Genomic DNA, 16,806 nt, shown 5'->3' on the forward strand with positions numbered 1-16,806 from the left:
TCAAGCAAATAAGTTTGTATGCGTGCTTGTTTTTCGAGGACAAGATATGGGCTTCATTTGAAGCATTTACTAGTTAGTCCTTGTTATGGTTGTTTTTTTTTGGTTGACCATTTTTTTTAATTCTAAAATAATTTTTGCTTTAAAATAGAGAAAAGAGCAGGTTGACGACAGCCTAAAATTTGGGTTTGTCATAGACAATTGTACATTACGTTGTAAATCTTCTATTAACGGACTTTATAAAGTTCAAGAAAATACTAATACTCTTGGTTATTAACTTTTCATTTTGACCTTTTATATTAAAAGTTATTTTATATAAAAATATATGTTCTATTTGTTTATATACCTCAGCCAAAATTTTTAAGAATGCCGTTGATAAATATTCTTACAATAAATGTTTTGGATATCGCACAATTGAAAAAACAGATAAAGAATATGATTCAACACAGAAAACTGGTCTTACCTAAGTAATAAGTTACAATTATATGGTATAATGCCACTATATATTTTTGAAGAAACCGAGAAGCTTACTTTAAGTGAATACAAGTGGTTGACGTACGGGCAAGTTTATGCTAAAGTAATAAATTTCGCTAAAGGTACAAGTTATTATTAAATTAGTTGAATATGTTAATTTCAACCTTAAAATTTTTAAGGCCTTTTGGAAACTTATGATCTCGTGGGTAAGAAGATAGCCATATTTATGGACACTTGTAAAGAGTGGCAAATAGCCGCCTATTCTTGCTACGCTACTAGGATCGGGCACGAAGATTTTATTTATATTTTTTATATTTTGAACTTTATCTTATGTATAGTGTGGTGACTTTTTATGCCAACCTTGGAGAAGAAGCCATCGGCTATGGGCTCCAGCAAACTTCAGTATCTCACCTCGTAACAGAAGGCCGCTTGGTTCCAACGATAAAGAAAATAGCTTCAAAATGCCCAAAGCTGAAACATATTATATATACAACTCATTTGAGTGATCCTTTGGATCTTGAAGACATTACTTTACTACAGTTTGAAGAAATTGAAAAGATGGGTCCTTCACTTTACTGCGAGCGTTTTCTTGCACTTTTTGAATAAATATTATAGGAGAGAAAAGCTCGAAAGTGCTATGCCCGCCGGAACCCGGTGATCTGGCTGTGCTTATGTATACCTCTGGTTCAACGGGACAGCCTAAAGGCGTTAAGATCTCGCACCGACAGGCTGCTTCTGCTACTTACGGGTTTCTATACTATGTGTTGTTAGATAACAATTTAATATATATATATATTGACTCCATAATAAATCGGTTCATCGTACTTTAGGATCGTCAGTTTTTTTGCTGATGGTGCCAGGTTTGTGCCTGAGGATGTTTACATTGCTTACTTACCGCTCGCCCACATCCTCGAATTGGTGGCTGAAATGGCTCTTCTGAGTGTGGGAGCCTCGTTGGGTCTGCCTTAACTCACGCTCTATTTCGCTGTCGTATATTTAATTTAGTGTTAAACAGGCTTTGGTTCACCGAGCACTCTTTCATGCTCCTCACCGAGAATAAAGAGCGGTTCTCAAAGAAAAAATTTTATAACTTCTGTCTCTGGGACATATCGCAACTCGTTGCTTTTTTTTTAAAGGAACCAAAGGAGACCTGGTTGCTTTAAGGCCTACACTAATGGCTGCTGTTCCCGCAATTATGGACAGAATAAGAAAAGTAACTCGCCTCTTGTAAAGCGCTTAGTGATAAATTAATATAGTGATACCGCACTGAAGGGGGTAATGGACCGCTTGGCCGGCTCTTCTTTTCTAGTCCGGTATTTGTTTCAATGGGCGTACAACGCAAGAAAAGCAGCCCGCAAAAGAGGGAAAGATACGCCCTTTTGGAACGCGGTGATCTTCAAAAAGATCAGCGCTTTGCTTGGTGGAAGGATGAGACTGTCGTGCATATTAGTTATGTGTGTATTTCCGCTATAACAACATCTTCATCTAGATGCTTATCGGGGGGCGCTCCACTCTCACAGAAAACTCAGGAATTCATCAATGTGGTGTTTGGGATTCCCGTTTTACAGGGTTTCCGCTTAGCTTCCTATACTTAGAGGATTTTTTTTGGTACCGTTGATGTTCGTACTGAAGGGTACGGCCTCACTGAGACGACTGGCGTGGTCTCTTTAAGTCACCCTCGTGTGAGTTTCCCGCCAAGTGCATCTGTTTACTTTTTACCGCCTTTTTCCGTTTTTCCTGGTTCAGGACAAGAGCTATGGGCGCGTCGGCTGCCCAGTCGCGACAATGGAGATCAAACTGGTCGACTGGGAAGAAGGCGGGTACTTTGTGTCCGATTCCGAACGCGGAACTATCGGCCTTCCTCGAGGCGAGATATGTATAGCAGGAGAAAATCTTTGCGCTGGTATTACAGCGCCTTTTTTTGTTTAAAACTATGCTGTTATTTTTTTTTACGCTCGCAGGCTACTTTGCGGACGACGAAAAAACAAATGAAGATTTTGTGGCGGATCCCACCGGAAAATTGTGGTACTCTTTAGTTATTTGTACGTAACATCCCGCAGTCGTTCGTAGGATCCTCTAGGTTTCACTCTGGCGACATTGGACAGCTTCATCCGGACGGGTGTCTTGAGATTATAGACAGGAAGAAGGACCTGGTAAAGCTGCAAATGGGCGAATATGTTTCTCTGGGCAGAGTGGAAAGCGTTTTGAAATGTTGCCTACACTCATTTTATTTGTTAATTGTGGTTATACTGGTTTCTTATTGAAGGCTCGAAGTACGTGGACAACATTTGCTTATGTGCTAATCCGTATAAAAAGTTCACTGTAGCCGTAATCTGCCCCGTGCGTCTTAAGATTGAACTTTTCGCAACAAACAAGTCTATTGAATACGGCACACTCGAGGAGCTTTACGCAAATAAAGAAGTTAATTTTTTTTATAACTGTTCTTTATTTAGCTCACGCTGTGATTGAAGGTAATTGCTGAAGTTTTGCAATCCCTACAGGAGGAGGCCAAAAAAGCGCAGTTAAAACGCTTCGAAACACCCAGTAGAATCCACTTGACTACGGATCTGTGGACGCCCGAAACAGAGCTGGTCACTACCGCATTAAAGATTAAAAGAAAAGAACTGAACAGTCACTACCGTAAGGAGATCGAAAACATGTACCGTTAAAAAATTAAGCAGAGTTTTTTATATACACGAAATTTAAAATCCAGCATAAGCAAAGAGAATTAAATTGTTTATTGCCAGATTGCTTTCCGTGGCTATTAAATTTTTTTAACTATAGTTAGAAACGTATAAAATAACTTTTTATTAGAAAGAATTTCAGTGTTGAAATGGAAGGAGTGTTTAAACAGATATTGTTTCACTCGGTTGATAAACCCTGAGATTTAACTGACAGCAACGCGTGAAAATACTAGAATTCATATAGTAACGAATGCATTCTAGGCTTCTCCCCTCTTAGTCTTTATAAATATTCGAACTCGATTAATCTGTGGAGTGTAGTAAGAGAGTATTATCAAAAGATAAATTTTAACGTACTAAGCCCCAGGGAGAAAGTGCACAAGGACGTACATCCATGTATATCACAGGCACGCCAAGAGCCTTTTTATAGTAAAAGTATTTTTATAAGAATAAAAAAAAGTATAAAAATTTAGCAAACCACAAATTAGTAAGCAAACCGAAAAGTAAAATAGGCAGTTGTATAAGAAGCACGCAGATTACCTGTTCTTCCTTGAGATCGGAGTAATAGTCTATTACGTACTTCCTTTCGACTCCTTCGCTTTCGATTATCCAATCGTGGCGATCAAACGGCAGCGGCGCCAAGCCAAGAAGGTGAAACAGACGTGCCTTCGGGGTAAAGTCCTTCGCTCGCCCCCGAAATGACTTAAGTTTCGGTTCAGAACTAATAGAGTCGATTTTCGAATGAAAAAAAGTATAATTCAAACCAAAAGCAGTCTTTTATAGACATTTTTTTAAAATATATACTTAAAGTAAAAAACCTAAAACTAAACGGAAGAAAGGTAAATATACTCTATACTCTTTAAAAAAATTTTCATATTCTAAAATTTCCTTCCAGGCTTGTTCATTTAAATGGTTATGTATATACACGGCCGCAGGAACGGCATCTTCAGTAAGTTTTTCATCGGGGGTTATGCTAAAATCCTTTTAAGGGTATATGGTATCAAAGTATAACTGTATAAATAACGTGAATTACCGCTTGAAATTTTTCTTCTTTCTTTTTAGCTGCATTATACCAGCGTTGATCCGAAGGATAAATCTATGAGTTGGCAGCAGGAAATATGGCAAAGACATAAAAAGTAAGAAAGCAATGACATACCCAATATTCCTTGTGAGCACCCGCTTTTGGAATGCTAGAAACAAAGGTTTCTGAGGATAAATTAGGCGTTTCGGGATTCGGAGGAGAATCTACCACTAGAGAGCCGGGCAGGAGCCCTAAACATTTACAAAACCAAAGCTTTTAAAGATGTTTAAAAGACGATTTGAAAAAATCCTTATCTTTAACAGGCTGAATAGGTAAAGTTGGTCCTGAAACACTTTCTTGGGAATTGCTTTTAATAAAGGGACATAACCAAGAATACCCGGAATTTCCTTAGGTTCGCAAGTAAAAGCTGAGTCGGGCGCTAAAAAAAAGAAAAACAGAGAACCTGAAACCGGGCACGAAATATTATGATCTGCTTCCTTTATTAATCCTTTCTCATCGAGCAAACGTTCGGGTAAAGGCGGAGATAATCGAGAACTCGCAGCCCCCATTTTTTAAGAAAGTTGATTAGGAACCACGGCCTCAAAGTAATGGCTGTCGTCGCCTATAAACTTACTAAAGCAGCCCAGTTATTTTTGCACGCCTTCACAGTAGCCGTTCAGCGTGTTGTTTTATACCTCGAGGGGGGAAAAGCGGGCCCCTTGTTTCATAAAGTTATAATGACACTTCAGTTTAATTTAAAATCTTTATTTTGCATATTTTAATTTATTTTGCACGGATATTGCCTCATTAATGCGAGACCAGCGAACCTCAAACGATGTGGTGCAGGCAGGGGGGAGGGGGGTTAAAAATAATTAAGCTTATATGTAGTACCATAGTCCAGAGAAAAGTACCCTTTAGATTTAACAATAAATTAACGTGCTGATCTTCACACCGAAGGCTTCAAATTTTACTTATTTAACCCTTATGCTGGCAAAGCTCTGGGGCTTGAAATAGATTTGTTTTTTTCTGTGAACTCACTTCCTATGTTGAAACTATACTTTAAATTTCAGTATTTGTTTTCATAATTTGATTCTATATTTTTGAAAAGGGGTGGTTGCTAGGTTTATCAGTGACCGTTTAGCTGATAATATATCTGTAACGGTTACTGGTAAGAATATTTGCCATATATATTGTTGTGCAAATTTACCACTTTATAACGTTTTTTTGGTGGCTGCCTAATCTGTTAAAGCATGGTTCTCAAACTTACCAGAGATGGTTTCAGAGACCGGGCCCCCAAAGACCTTGTAATCTCTTCCAGTTATTCGTTTATAACCTCTCGTTGTTAGATTTGTCTTATGCTGATTGTTACTTTCCTTTTTGTGAAGTATTCAGATTGTGGATAAAAATTTTTTTTTTGAAGGAACTTCGTCAATGGTAATAATATTAAATCTTTTATACTTAAATAATGAAGTAAGTTCATTAGTGACGGCATCCAATTATTGTGTTTTGTCTTTCAAACTTTTTGCTTCATCGAAAGTAAGATGGGTTATTGCTAAGTTATCCTCTTTAGTACTTTTAACATTAACTAGTCCTCATGATAAAACCTAAAATTTCTTTTTTTAGTGTTAAGCAAAACTTTATCTAGTTTTGTTCAGGAGGCGATCCTTGGGGATCAGATTCTGAGGTGTTCGAATTGTGTTATCGAAACCTTAATCATCAAACCCCGATTTTGGTAAAAAATGTGAAGTATATTTAGGAGTGTCTAGAGGAGTTAGAATATTTAGAGCATCAGAGTTTGCCTTATCTTCCAGATCAATTGTTTTTTTATTTTGGCTTATTTATTTAGTATTAGGTATAATTTTTCGGTTAATTCAGACTAAGGTAATAGAAGAGGTTTTCTTTTGAATTTATGGTGGTACAAAAGATTTGTGAAGAGAAAAAAAAGGGTCTAAGGTGATTATGATACTGTTTTTTTGTTTCAGGAGCTGTGCATTTTGCAGATGAGATATTGTATTTTTTTTTTTTAATGTTGAGTTCACGTAGAGGACTTGCTGTGTTTTAGGTTCTATATTTTTTTCTTCTGCAAGTGTGTTTTCATTATTCGCCTTAGTTCTTTCATTTTTTGTTATTGCTTACTAAGATTTAAATACCCCCTTTTATATTTTTTGACGTAGTCTCAAATTCGTTAGCATTACTGATGTTTTTTTGTAACGGAATTTGATGTACTACCAAGATCTGGGTATAATTTTTTAGTCCAATATTATCAGTTCCTGGCTAATTGTCTTTGACAAAAAATTATTTTGATAACGGATAACAACCCTTGAGCCAATAATTTTATTGGTACGGGAATTTAGGGTGGTATATTCACCTGTTTGAATCTGTTGGTTTAGAAAGTAGGATTCTCTCTCCGTTGCTCTGTCTTAGATTTCATTTAGTGCTCGGGATTATAAAAATAAATATTTTGCGACCTAAGTGCATATACTTTTTTAGTTAGTAGTTCTAAGGTCCTATAACTCGGTAGGTGGAAGAGTACTGCAGCCTTCCAAAATATTGTTATATTTAAAAACAGCATCCCTGAAGCATTACTCCGATGATTGCTTTAAGATGCGTCTAGTTACTTTGCATAAGGTCTATACGTTCACTTAGCATATACTGAGGTGTATTCCTAGGAACGGTGGCAATAGGATTCCTTCTCTTTCTACTTCACTTTTTAGTATGTCATTAACGTATTCACTACCTTTACCCGTTCTTACTTCCTCGATTATGCATGCAGTGGAAGTTGTATTATTTAGTTTCCTGTTTTTAATATACTTGTTGTGGTAGTTTAGCTAGTCCAACATTTTTATATTATATACCTTCTTTGCTTTAGAGAATAAGGCAACGACAATTTTAAATTTTTTAACAGTACCTAAAACTATACATTGAAAACCATCAAAAAAAGCAGTTATGTTCCATTGCAAAGTATTTACATGGAGTTGTTGACCAGGTTTACGAAGGTAATGTGTTTGGCTTATTTTGTTTACTTTCTTTTTTTTTCATTTTACATTTTGTGCATAGTTCACAGTTATCAGTGGTAAAAGGTTTTACGTTGGGTAGGATATTTTTCAGATATATATAACTTAAGTGCCATTATTTGTAGTGTTCTCCAGGAATTTTTTTTTGTTACCCTCTTCAGATTGTAAAGTATTTACCACCTTGGCATTGCATGTGTTAATCTGGTTTAGTTTATATATCCCGTTAAAATGACTTAACTTTATCATAAATTTTTAATGGCGAACTAGAAAAGCATTTGTATTCTCGTTTATCGTATTTATTGTTGCATTTTCTTCTTTTATATTATTAAGTAATTCCTTGTTGATGATAAATAAATAGGCTGCGGAGTCGTAACTAAATAAACTTTTTCTTTCATGAAACATACCTTTTCGATATGACCAAGTTTATTACAAAAGGTGCATTTACTTTTAAAGAAAGGGCAGTGTTTTCTTTCATGGTTTTTCCCAGAACCTTTGCATATGTAGTCTTAACAATTATTTTTCTGGAACTGCGTTGTTTTATTTAAAGGTTTACGAATTTTTAACTTTGATATTAACAATGTAGTAGTATAGTGGGTCGCCTGTATATTTTTTCTTGTTTCCGCTTGTAGAAGGATATTAACAAGGTAGTTGTAATTTAAGTATGCATGGTTGTTACTAGATTGTTACTCTAAGAATGTTTTTTCATATAAAATTTCCTCCCCGCTTCTGTATATAAGAGCAATAGTTTTGTGAATAGATATTATTTTAGATATGTGGGGAGTTAAATCAGGAATAGATCATTGCTCCTATATTTGTTGACCTTCGTAAATTAAAGACTATTGGCATATTGTTTTGATAATTCGTTTACCCTTTTAAAGATTGTGCACGATTCATGCATAAATAACATAAAACTGGGTAAAGATTCCTGTCCGAAAACATTTTCTATAAATTCAACTGCTTTAACTGGGTGCAATACATTTATCTCTTCAAGTTTGCTCTCTTAACACCCTCGTGTAAACTGCTCATATTGATTGTACCCCAAAAGCTTTTTTTTGCAACTTTTCATGGAAAGGAAGCTTGAGTCCTCCAAAAGTTTCATTGGTAAATAAAAGATCTTGTAAACCGTAGCTAGTTAGGGTAGTTTTAATATCCACAATCCATTGTCGCAGTTTGGAGTAGGTTTCCGTTATAATTAAGAATACCCGCAGAGTGTGGCCTGGCTTTTGAAAATTTTGAATTTTGCCTTATTGCTGTGTAATTATAAAACTAAAGATTTCGTGCTTACAACGTAAAAGGATTTAGAGAAAATATAGAAAAAAAATGAACCAATATATAGTAATATGTAAAAGTATTAATAAAGTATATAAAAAAAATTAAAATTAAAAAAAATAAAGAGACAGAGAGAGATAAATTAGATTAACCGTTGCCATTGTTTATTTATTTACTTTTTTTTTTACTGACATACTACAGTCGATATGCATAGCACAACTTTGCTGCTTACACCTTACTTTCCTCTTAATCTATAAGAGAGGTATGAAGGATTCAACCCGGATTCAGTTCCCCCCGAAGAACCCTCATCAATTTTGCGTACCAGCCCTTGGGCAAGTTAAAAGAAAGAAGTACACAGCAAAGACCAAACAAAAAAAAACCGATTTTATTATCAAGAATATCTAGATTAAAATAAGTAAATAAGATGAGTAAATAATAATAATAATAAATTAAGTAGAGTAATAATATCTAAATATATGATACGCTGCTTTTCTTATATGTATTAATTGGATTATAATAATACTTAAATCGATTAAGCATATTGAAATAATAGTTTATATGGGTTCCTTCACTTTTATATAGGGAATTACTAATCATTAAATAATAACAAAAATAATGTGAAAATTAAATTATGAGTAAACGACAAAATAAATAGGGTGGTAAACCGAGAGCTCAAAGTAAGCGATATTTAGATGTGTTTAGGTCTTTCATATCTGTTATACTGGCCTGGATTATAACCAGCAGCAGTGGCTATATTCACTGGATTCTTTATAGCATTTAGTCTCAATTTTTAAGAACAAGGTCTCGGTTGTTTTCATTTGATAGTCACGTGGTAACTGAGCGGTAAGTATGAACATGGAGCATCTACTATTGTTGAGTTTGTTTTGAAAAATCGGCAGCCTATTTAATAACGCTCAGAGTAGGGCCAACAAACGGTGCATACACCATAATGTGGCAAATAATAAATTTATATAAAAGTAGTTTGTGGTTAAGGGGGATTATCGCGCCTACATAAATGGGATAGACATTCTTGGCAGTTCATGTTTCTCAAGACATACTAATGTGAGTGTTTCAAGTTAGTGTATGATCTATAATAACTCCTAAGTACTCAACACTGGAGAACTCCACGGAACAGCAGTTTTAAATATGTGCAGAGTTTTGGCGCTTTTGAATACTGATCCTTCTTGAACTTATCATTGCTGCACTCTTAGAAGCATTGATTGTTATCTCCCAAAATAGTAAACTAGGTTTCCAGAGAGTACAAATAAAGTTGTAAGTGTTTAATAGCCGGTGCCGTCCATTTAGAGCAGATGAAAATAGCTGTGCCATCGGCATCTTGGGTTAGTGATAAGGTAGTTGACCTGGGGATGGCTGCCATATAAATTTCGAATAAAAGTGGGTATAAAAGTGATCTTTGAGGGGGTCCAACGTTTAAATCCCTTAGATTTAAATTAATCGTTCCTCTACGGACTGTGAATTTTCTATTTAATATATAATTTTTTGTCATCCGGACTAAAGACCTAGGAAAGTTAAACTTGGCCATCTTGTAGACAAGACCTATGTGCCATACTTTATCCAAGGCTTTGGCAATTGCGGTATATTTTCGATCGTTGAAGGCTTTAGTTACACATTCTGAAAGTCTTAGAATCTGTTGAGATGTGAAGTGTTTTCACGGAAACCAGGTTATCATTCCGGAACGTTTTTTTCTTTGGCGAAGTTTTTTAATCTTGCGAGTATCTCAGTCTCCGCTACTCTGCTAACGCAGGATAGTAAATTTATGGGCCGAGAGTCTGTAATGAAGTTCCCTGGTCTTTTATAACTTGGAAATAAAAACAACTTCTGCTAACTTGCAACTATTTTTTTTTGAAAGTAAGAAATAGTTAACATCGAATTAAAAGCTCGTTTACATAGACAAAAGCCTTAGTAGTAAAATGTTTGTGCATTAGGTTAAATATACCATCTGGTCCACGGCCGTTTTGGCCTTAACAAGTTGATTATTAAGAACTTCTTCCCAACTAGTAAAATAAAGACAGTCTAAATTATGATTATAGGCCGCCTTATAGGGAGGTCCCTCTTCGTGAGTCGTAATGAGACTCTCGGAAAACGAGAACAAGTGTTTAGAATAAACGTTAGATTCACCTCGGAGAGTATGTGCTACGCCATTTCCATGATATATAGGTGGTACGCTTAATAAACTGCGACAAGTATTGAGGGGCCTTCTTAATTTCTATAACGACAAGTCCGCAAGACTTAAACATTTTAGCTTTTGTTCCCAGCTTGTTTTTAAGGTTAATCAATTCCTTTTTTGTCCCTGAAAAAGTCTGCCTACATATATTTTGATTTAAGGCATCGCCTCCTTTTAATCATCTGTATAGTAGCGGGAGTCATTAATAAGATGAAGGATCTAGAAGGCTTAGAAGTGGAGGCAGAATTATAAGCACTCCGGATTGTTGGTTCTAGCTGATCGACTGTATCATCGATACCTGGCTAAGATGGCAGGGAAGTATATTTATACTTACTAAGATTTTCGTCCAGTACTGCATGAAAAATTGGCCAATGAGTCATTTTAATAGTATTTGAGCCCTCAGAAAAGACAGTGTCTACCGGTCCGATTAGAACTGGACTATGACCGGAAAACAACCCATAATTAGCATTAATACTTGCAACAACATATATATTTTTTAATACTGCAATGTCCAATACGTAAGTGTTTCCCCATGGTGTACTGTGGGTCGGGTCATCTGGCTTTAGAGTAAGGGAATTGGATAAGTGAGCCCAATTACTAAGGTTCCCCATTCTATTTCGAGCAGTGGTTGTTCCAATGAGCGTGCTTGCAAATTGAGATCTCCAGCCAACAAAACTGTGCTCGATAAATCAAAATATATTCTCAATCCTCATATAGTAATTTCTTGCTCTGGGACTTGTAAGCTGATATCACTGATACGTCCGTCCTTTTGTAATTTGATGCGTATCCCAATTGCTTCTAAGCTCTGAAGATTACTTATCTATAAATCCGTGTGTTGGATACCTTTCTTAATTAAAATTGCTACCCCACACCTCCCCCTCTTTTTTCGAGGCCATGCCTTCGCGCCTATAAGCGGTATAGTTAGGTATTTGAAACTTATTACCTTCTTTCAAATGAGTTTCCGATACGAAAATAATATCAATTTGGTAATGAGTAACAAGTTCAAGTAATTTAAATTTTTTGTTTCTTAGTCTGTCTGCATTCCAAGATAAAATTCTAATATCTTTTTAAGCGGTATTCATTATTTATTTCCGATTGTTAAGCTTCTCGATTAAATCGCCTACTGATTTCGAAAGTTAATTACTAATAGCCTCAGTTAAGGAGGCTACTACATGGTTGATTACTAAAATCATTTAAGTTAGACGTTAAAGGTTTCCTATCCCAGCTCGAGATTTTGTGAGAGTAGCTCATCCCTGGTTCTACAGAACAAATCTCTGGTATTTTCCTTATTGTCAGTTTCTCCCAATCTTTTTAAAAGGAGCGTTTTTAGAATGGAAGATGCACCCTCTGTATTTCGCAGTGTGATCGCCATTACAGTTTGCTCACCTTGACTTTTCATTTTTTTCATTAGGACATAACTTCGTGGCATATTCTTCACCGCATTTAACATTTGTAGCCAGAGGAGCAGAATTTTTCGCTATGTCCGAATGATTGGCATCTAAAGCATTGGTTAACCTTACTACTATTCTTTAAAGGTTCCGCAGAGACTGTAACGAAGCCTATACTCCTTATGTTATGTATACTTTTTTCAAAAAAATTAAGGTAATACAACGAAGACTAAAGGCAGTGGAGTTCCAAGCTTGTCATAGCGTCGTATTCTGATGAATTCAGCAGGATGGAACCTTTAAATTTCCAGCTCTTGATTAATATACCCGGCGTCTAGCTTTGTAAGAAAGCCCCAAGATCACCTCCTCCTATTCAAAAGGACTGGTAAGTATAAATTTAATGACCATTAGCGTCAACTAAGGTTGTAAGTTTTCTAAAGTCAATTTGGAAGGTATCATAATTTTGATGCTATGTATCACATCTTTAGCGGAGTTAATAGATAGGTCAGCTTTAATTTGTGAGGGTAAAAATTCCAAACAGATTTATTCGAAGTTTTTTATTATCATCGCTCTTAATATTTCTATTAGTATTACTGTTATTATAATTGTTGTTATTATTACTATTAGTACCATTACTATTGCCGTTATTGATATCACTGCTATTATTAACATTGCCAGTACTTGTGTTACTATATGAAGTACTAATTGAATTATTAGTCTTGTTTTTCTTACTTTGAGTTGAATTTAGGCTTAAACTTCTAAGATATCCATCGTACGGTTTGAGCTAGGTAAGTTCGTTACTAAGAGTTCCTTGATCAGTATCCATAAATGGAAGAAAAATATTTCCTGTTAAAAGTTCTAAGGTTGGTTGCTCTACCTTCCGTTTTTTTAGGAGACTTCGGTTGCCAAAGGTTCTCTTTATTTCTCAGTTCCGCGGTAAGTTTGTTTGCAGAATCTATTGTGTTTGCAGATCTTTGACGGTAGCTAGTAAATTAGCTACGGTATCCTGGGAGCAGTCTCCCTCAATAAAAAAAAAAAAACTTTGAAGCGTTTGTAAGCAACAGCACAGGTGCATATATCCTGTGAAGTACAAGTGTGAAGAGGCATACCCAACCTCCTCCTCCCCAGCGCTGCCAATGTTTTTTATTCTTTTCAGTTTTATACATAACTGAATAATCTAAGATATCTATATTAATCTATAAATCATTGTTTATTAGATATGAATAAAATTCTTTTTTTTAATAAAATGTTTTGAATTTTCATTGGTTTAAAATCTTGTTACTTTTAATATTTAGTTTTGATTAAACCAATAGTAAAACGACTATAAATACCCTCCTGGAATATAATAGGTTAGTTCAATCTATCAGGATACAAACCTACATTTGTTGTAAAATGTGTTTTTTAAGTCCATCAATTTCGTTTATTACTTTAATGTCGGGGTAATTTCCAGGCTTTTATACACGTTACTTGCAGCAAAAACTTCTACAACGCTGGGGAAGCGCTCGTTACATACTAAATACTAATTAAAAAGTCTACCAAAAAACATGGATAGCCCGCCCTCTTCAATATCGTCTGATGTTAGATCTTTTAAAAATTTACACTTTGTTGGATGTTATTTAACCTCATCTAAACGCAACCCCTTCCTTTACAAACAAAACATTGATTTGCTTTTATGTTTATACCTAGACCGTTAAAATTTTGTTGGCTTTCTAAGCTCTTACTAAGTTTTTCTTTACAGAGTTTTCTTATACACATTATTTTGTGAAAGTTACTTATTTGTATAATTTCCTCAGGTTTTCACCAAAAGCTAGCGTTCATAGTGCACGCGAAAATAAAAATTTTTTCGTTTGTACCGTTTCTTTTAATTTAAAATCTGTTTTGGTAATATTTCAAGTTGGGTCACTATTTAATTCTATATAAATGTAAAAATCATAATTGATTGTGTGCGTCTCCGTAAACCTTGTACAAATTTAGGTCTTTTTGTTGCTAAAGGCTGGCAAGAGCCAGAATTTTGTAAGCCATCTATTTAATTTTCAATTAGTCTTCTTTCAGTAAACATTTATTTTGTCACTGTTGCTCACTTTAATTTATAATTTTTGCTCGTTTAGGTCAGCTTTTTTTTATAACTATACCAGCATTTTTTCTTCTTTTGCTGATATATTTATTAGCTTGAATCCAACTTTACTTTTTGTTCTAACTCCCAGTTGAATATTTCCGCTTTCCCTCCGTTGATTAAAATTTTAATAGATCTTTAAAACAAGCTAAATATGTTTTACTCTGGATGGGCTATTGATATAATGGAGGTTTTTAAATACAGGAGGAAAAATTTAGTATCATATTAGCTAAATTCTGTGGGTTGCAGTGTGCCATAACGTCACTACAAAAGGCTTTTAAGAATTTGAGCACCTGTAGAGCTGTAAACAACTTTAAGTGCGTAATGTTCTTAGACGTAATTATTTTGCTTTTTTTTGTTGTGATTTTTTGCAAGAGTCTGTAGTCTTTTTCGGAAAAAAAATGTAAGCATGTGATTTTTGAACCAATTGTAGTACACTCTCTTAACAAGAGTTAACACTTGTCGCCTAAGTTCAATTTACAAGAGTAGGAAATTTTTTCTCCAGTTTTATCTAAAGCCCTTTCGTTTACTACTTAAAATTGCGAATTATAAACAGAATCCTATATAACTTGCTGATATAACAACTGCTTTTTTGCATACATATTGAGCTGGAATTATAAAGTAAGCTATATAAATATCTTTTACTAACTTAGACTAACTCTTTACCAAACAAAAAATGATCTTGATTAAATTATCTTAAAAAACTAGTGTACACTTAATGCCTCAAGGCATGTATTTAATTAAAAATTTACTGCGCTTAGAAGAAAAATGATTACTAGATGGGCACTACTATAAAATCGTCAAGTGTGTTCTAAAAATAAATGTAGCAATCTATGGTTTAAAAGAATTATCTAGACTTTTCTATCTTAAACTATCTAGACCATTACAAAAATAATGGCTATAAGAAAAGTGCATTGGATTAATGTATATTTTACTAGGAAAATCGATGCTATTGTTGGTAAATGTGTTAATGAATTTGCATTGCACTATTAGGGAGGCTCTGACAAATTTTTTGATAACATCCGCCAAAAATACGAAATTAAGGACTTCAATTAGATAAAATTTTAGGAATAGATATTGATATTAATCATTAATTTATTTCCCTTAGCCAAAATTCTACAGTTTAGCAACTTGCACGTTAAATATGGTATAAACACAAACCAAGGTTTATACTCCCATATCTAGATATACGAATCTTAAACATCCTAACAACACTGTCGACAGCAATGAAGAATATAAAAACCTTGTTGGTTCACTAAGAAACATGTCAGACAGCACAAGGCTGAATATAGCATTTGTAACTACCATTTTAGGAAGGTTTTTACGAAATAGTATCGAAGAACATATGAAAACTGCCAAAAGAGCTTTAACTCTCTACCAAACAAAGCATGTGAAACATAACCGATAATTTTCCAACTAATAACAATTGTTATTCTAAAAAAAAAAAGTTGCTGTGACTCTACATGGGAAGATAATTACGACTATCGTAATACAATGGGTTATAAAATTTTTCTAAACGGAAACGCATTTCAATGGAAAACTAAATTTATAGAGGCACTACAAACATGCCTTCTTGTGAAGCTGGGTATATACTTTTAGTTACGCTATAACCAATACTACAACCATAGAAAATATTTTAAAAGAACACTTCTCCCAAATGCATCCATTACAATACAAATTACAGACCGCGAGGTTGTAAAGTGGAAATGTTGATATATCATTAAATTAAACTTTGTGTAGAGCGAAAAAAATATAAAACATATTAAGTCTGAAACAAACATAGCTTATGTTTCCACCAACCCTCTTTCCTTCCAAAGACAGGACACTTTTTTTAAACAAAATATTTAAACTTAATTAGGGTAGTACGGGGTGTAACAAGATTTTAAACTAATGAAAATATAAAGCATTTTATTAAAAAAAAAAGGATTTAGTTCAATATCCAAAAAACAATTATTTATAAATTAATCTAGATATTTTAATTATTTAATTATATAAAACTTAAAAGGATAAACAACAATGACATCGGTTAGTCTAATTTGTCTCTCCCTGTGTTTTTATATTGTTTTTTAATTTTATTTTTTAATTATTTATCTTTATTTAAAAACTTTTATTTTTCTATATTACCTCTAAATTCTACCAAAAAGAACTTAACAGCGGAAGGAACATACCAAGCCATATGGTCTTTTTTAAAAAGGGTCGAGTTCAGACTCTAATATTATCCTCATTTTAGTAACACTGACAACCTAGAAAGATTTTAGGGGGAAGTTGTATATCTCAGGTTCTACTCGAAGTGGAATGATTTTACGGGATACGCTACCTTAACACTAAGGAATTAAAAAATGCTTCAAAAAAGAAAAATAGAAACCAATTTACCTAAATGCATTTGAGAGCTTTATTACAAATAAAGAACATTGAAAAAGATAATGGGTTCGGAAATAAAAGGTAATCATTAGCTGAGAAAACAATTGTTTTTGTGTCGTGATATGGTGTTCTTTTAACGTAGTTTCTCGTTTGATGCAGATTCAACTGTTTCCTTATCAAAACTGTGAATTTAAAAAACTTTGAAATTTAGCTACAAAATTCTTAAAAAAAGAGTTAATATAGTTGGTACTTCTAAAGCTCCAGAGAAGGGGAGAGTAGCATCATGGTTTGCAAAAATATACCGTA

The 16,806-nt window shown here is 34.3% G+C and overlaps 1 protein-coding gene and 1 long non-coding RNA gene across 2 annotated transcripts; one reads left to right on the forward strand and one right to left on the reverse strand.

Annotated features, from left to right (window-relative positions):
* Positions 1-51: 51 nt before the first annotated feature.
* Positions 52-3,178, forward strand: LOC135146194 (uncharacterized). Its single transcript, XM_064078353.1, has 18 exons — positions 52-88; positions 149-266; positions 349-453; positions 513-593; positions 651-756; positions 810-1,033; positions 1,087-1,219; positions 1,302-1,429; positions 1,487-1,537; positions 1,608-1,684; positions 1,744-1,907; positions 1,961-2,040; positions 2,104-2,153; positions 2,218-2,374; positions 2,433-2,496; positions 2,552-2,682; positions 2,738-2,892; positions 2,943-3,178. Exons 1-18 carry the CDS (start codon positions 86-88, stop codon positions 3,138-3,140), a joined length of 2,025 nt encoding a protein of 674 aa, XP_063934423.1. The 5' UTR covers positions 52-85; the 3' UTR covers positions 3,141-3,178.
* Positions 3,179-3,351: 173 nt separating this feature from the next.
* Positions 3,352-4,722, reverse strand: LOC135146225 (uncharacterized). The gene is made up of 7 exons (XR_010283748.1): positions 4,637-4,722; positions 4,309-4,580; positions 4,186-4,248; positions 4,009-4,133; positions 3,693-3,873; positions 3,510-3,572; positions 3,352-3,460 (listed from the first exon to the last, which is right to left on the reverse strand). It is a non-coding gene; the product is annotated as an uncharacterized LOC135146225 (long non-coding RNA).
* Positions 4,723-16,806: the final 12,084 nt, after the last annotated feature.

Source organism: Zophobas morio, unplaced genomic scaffold (genome assembly GCF_036711695.1).
Source record: "Zophobas morio isolate AGI-343-1 ecotype UQ-CSIRO unplaced genomic scaffold, CSIRO_AGI_Zmor_V1 ptg000215l, whole genome shotgun sequence".
Classification (NCBI taxonomy): Eukaryota; Metazoa; Arthropoda; class Insecta; order Coleoptera; family Tenebrionidae; genus Zophobas; species Zophobas morio.

Coding starts and splice junctions, on each gene's coding strand:
- LOC135146194 (XM_064078353.1), top strand. Junction 267..348: donor AGAAAATACTAATACTCTTG/GTTATTAACTTT, acceptor TATATACCTCAG/CCAAAATTTTTAAGAATGCC. Junction 2,375..2,432: donor AGGAGAAAATCTTTGCGCTG/GTATTACAGCGC, acceptor TTACGCTCGCAG/GCTACTTTGCGGACGACGAA.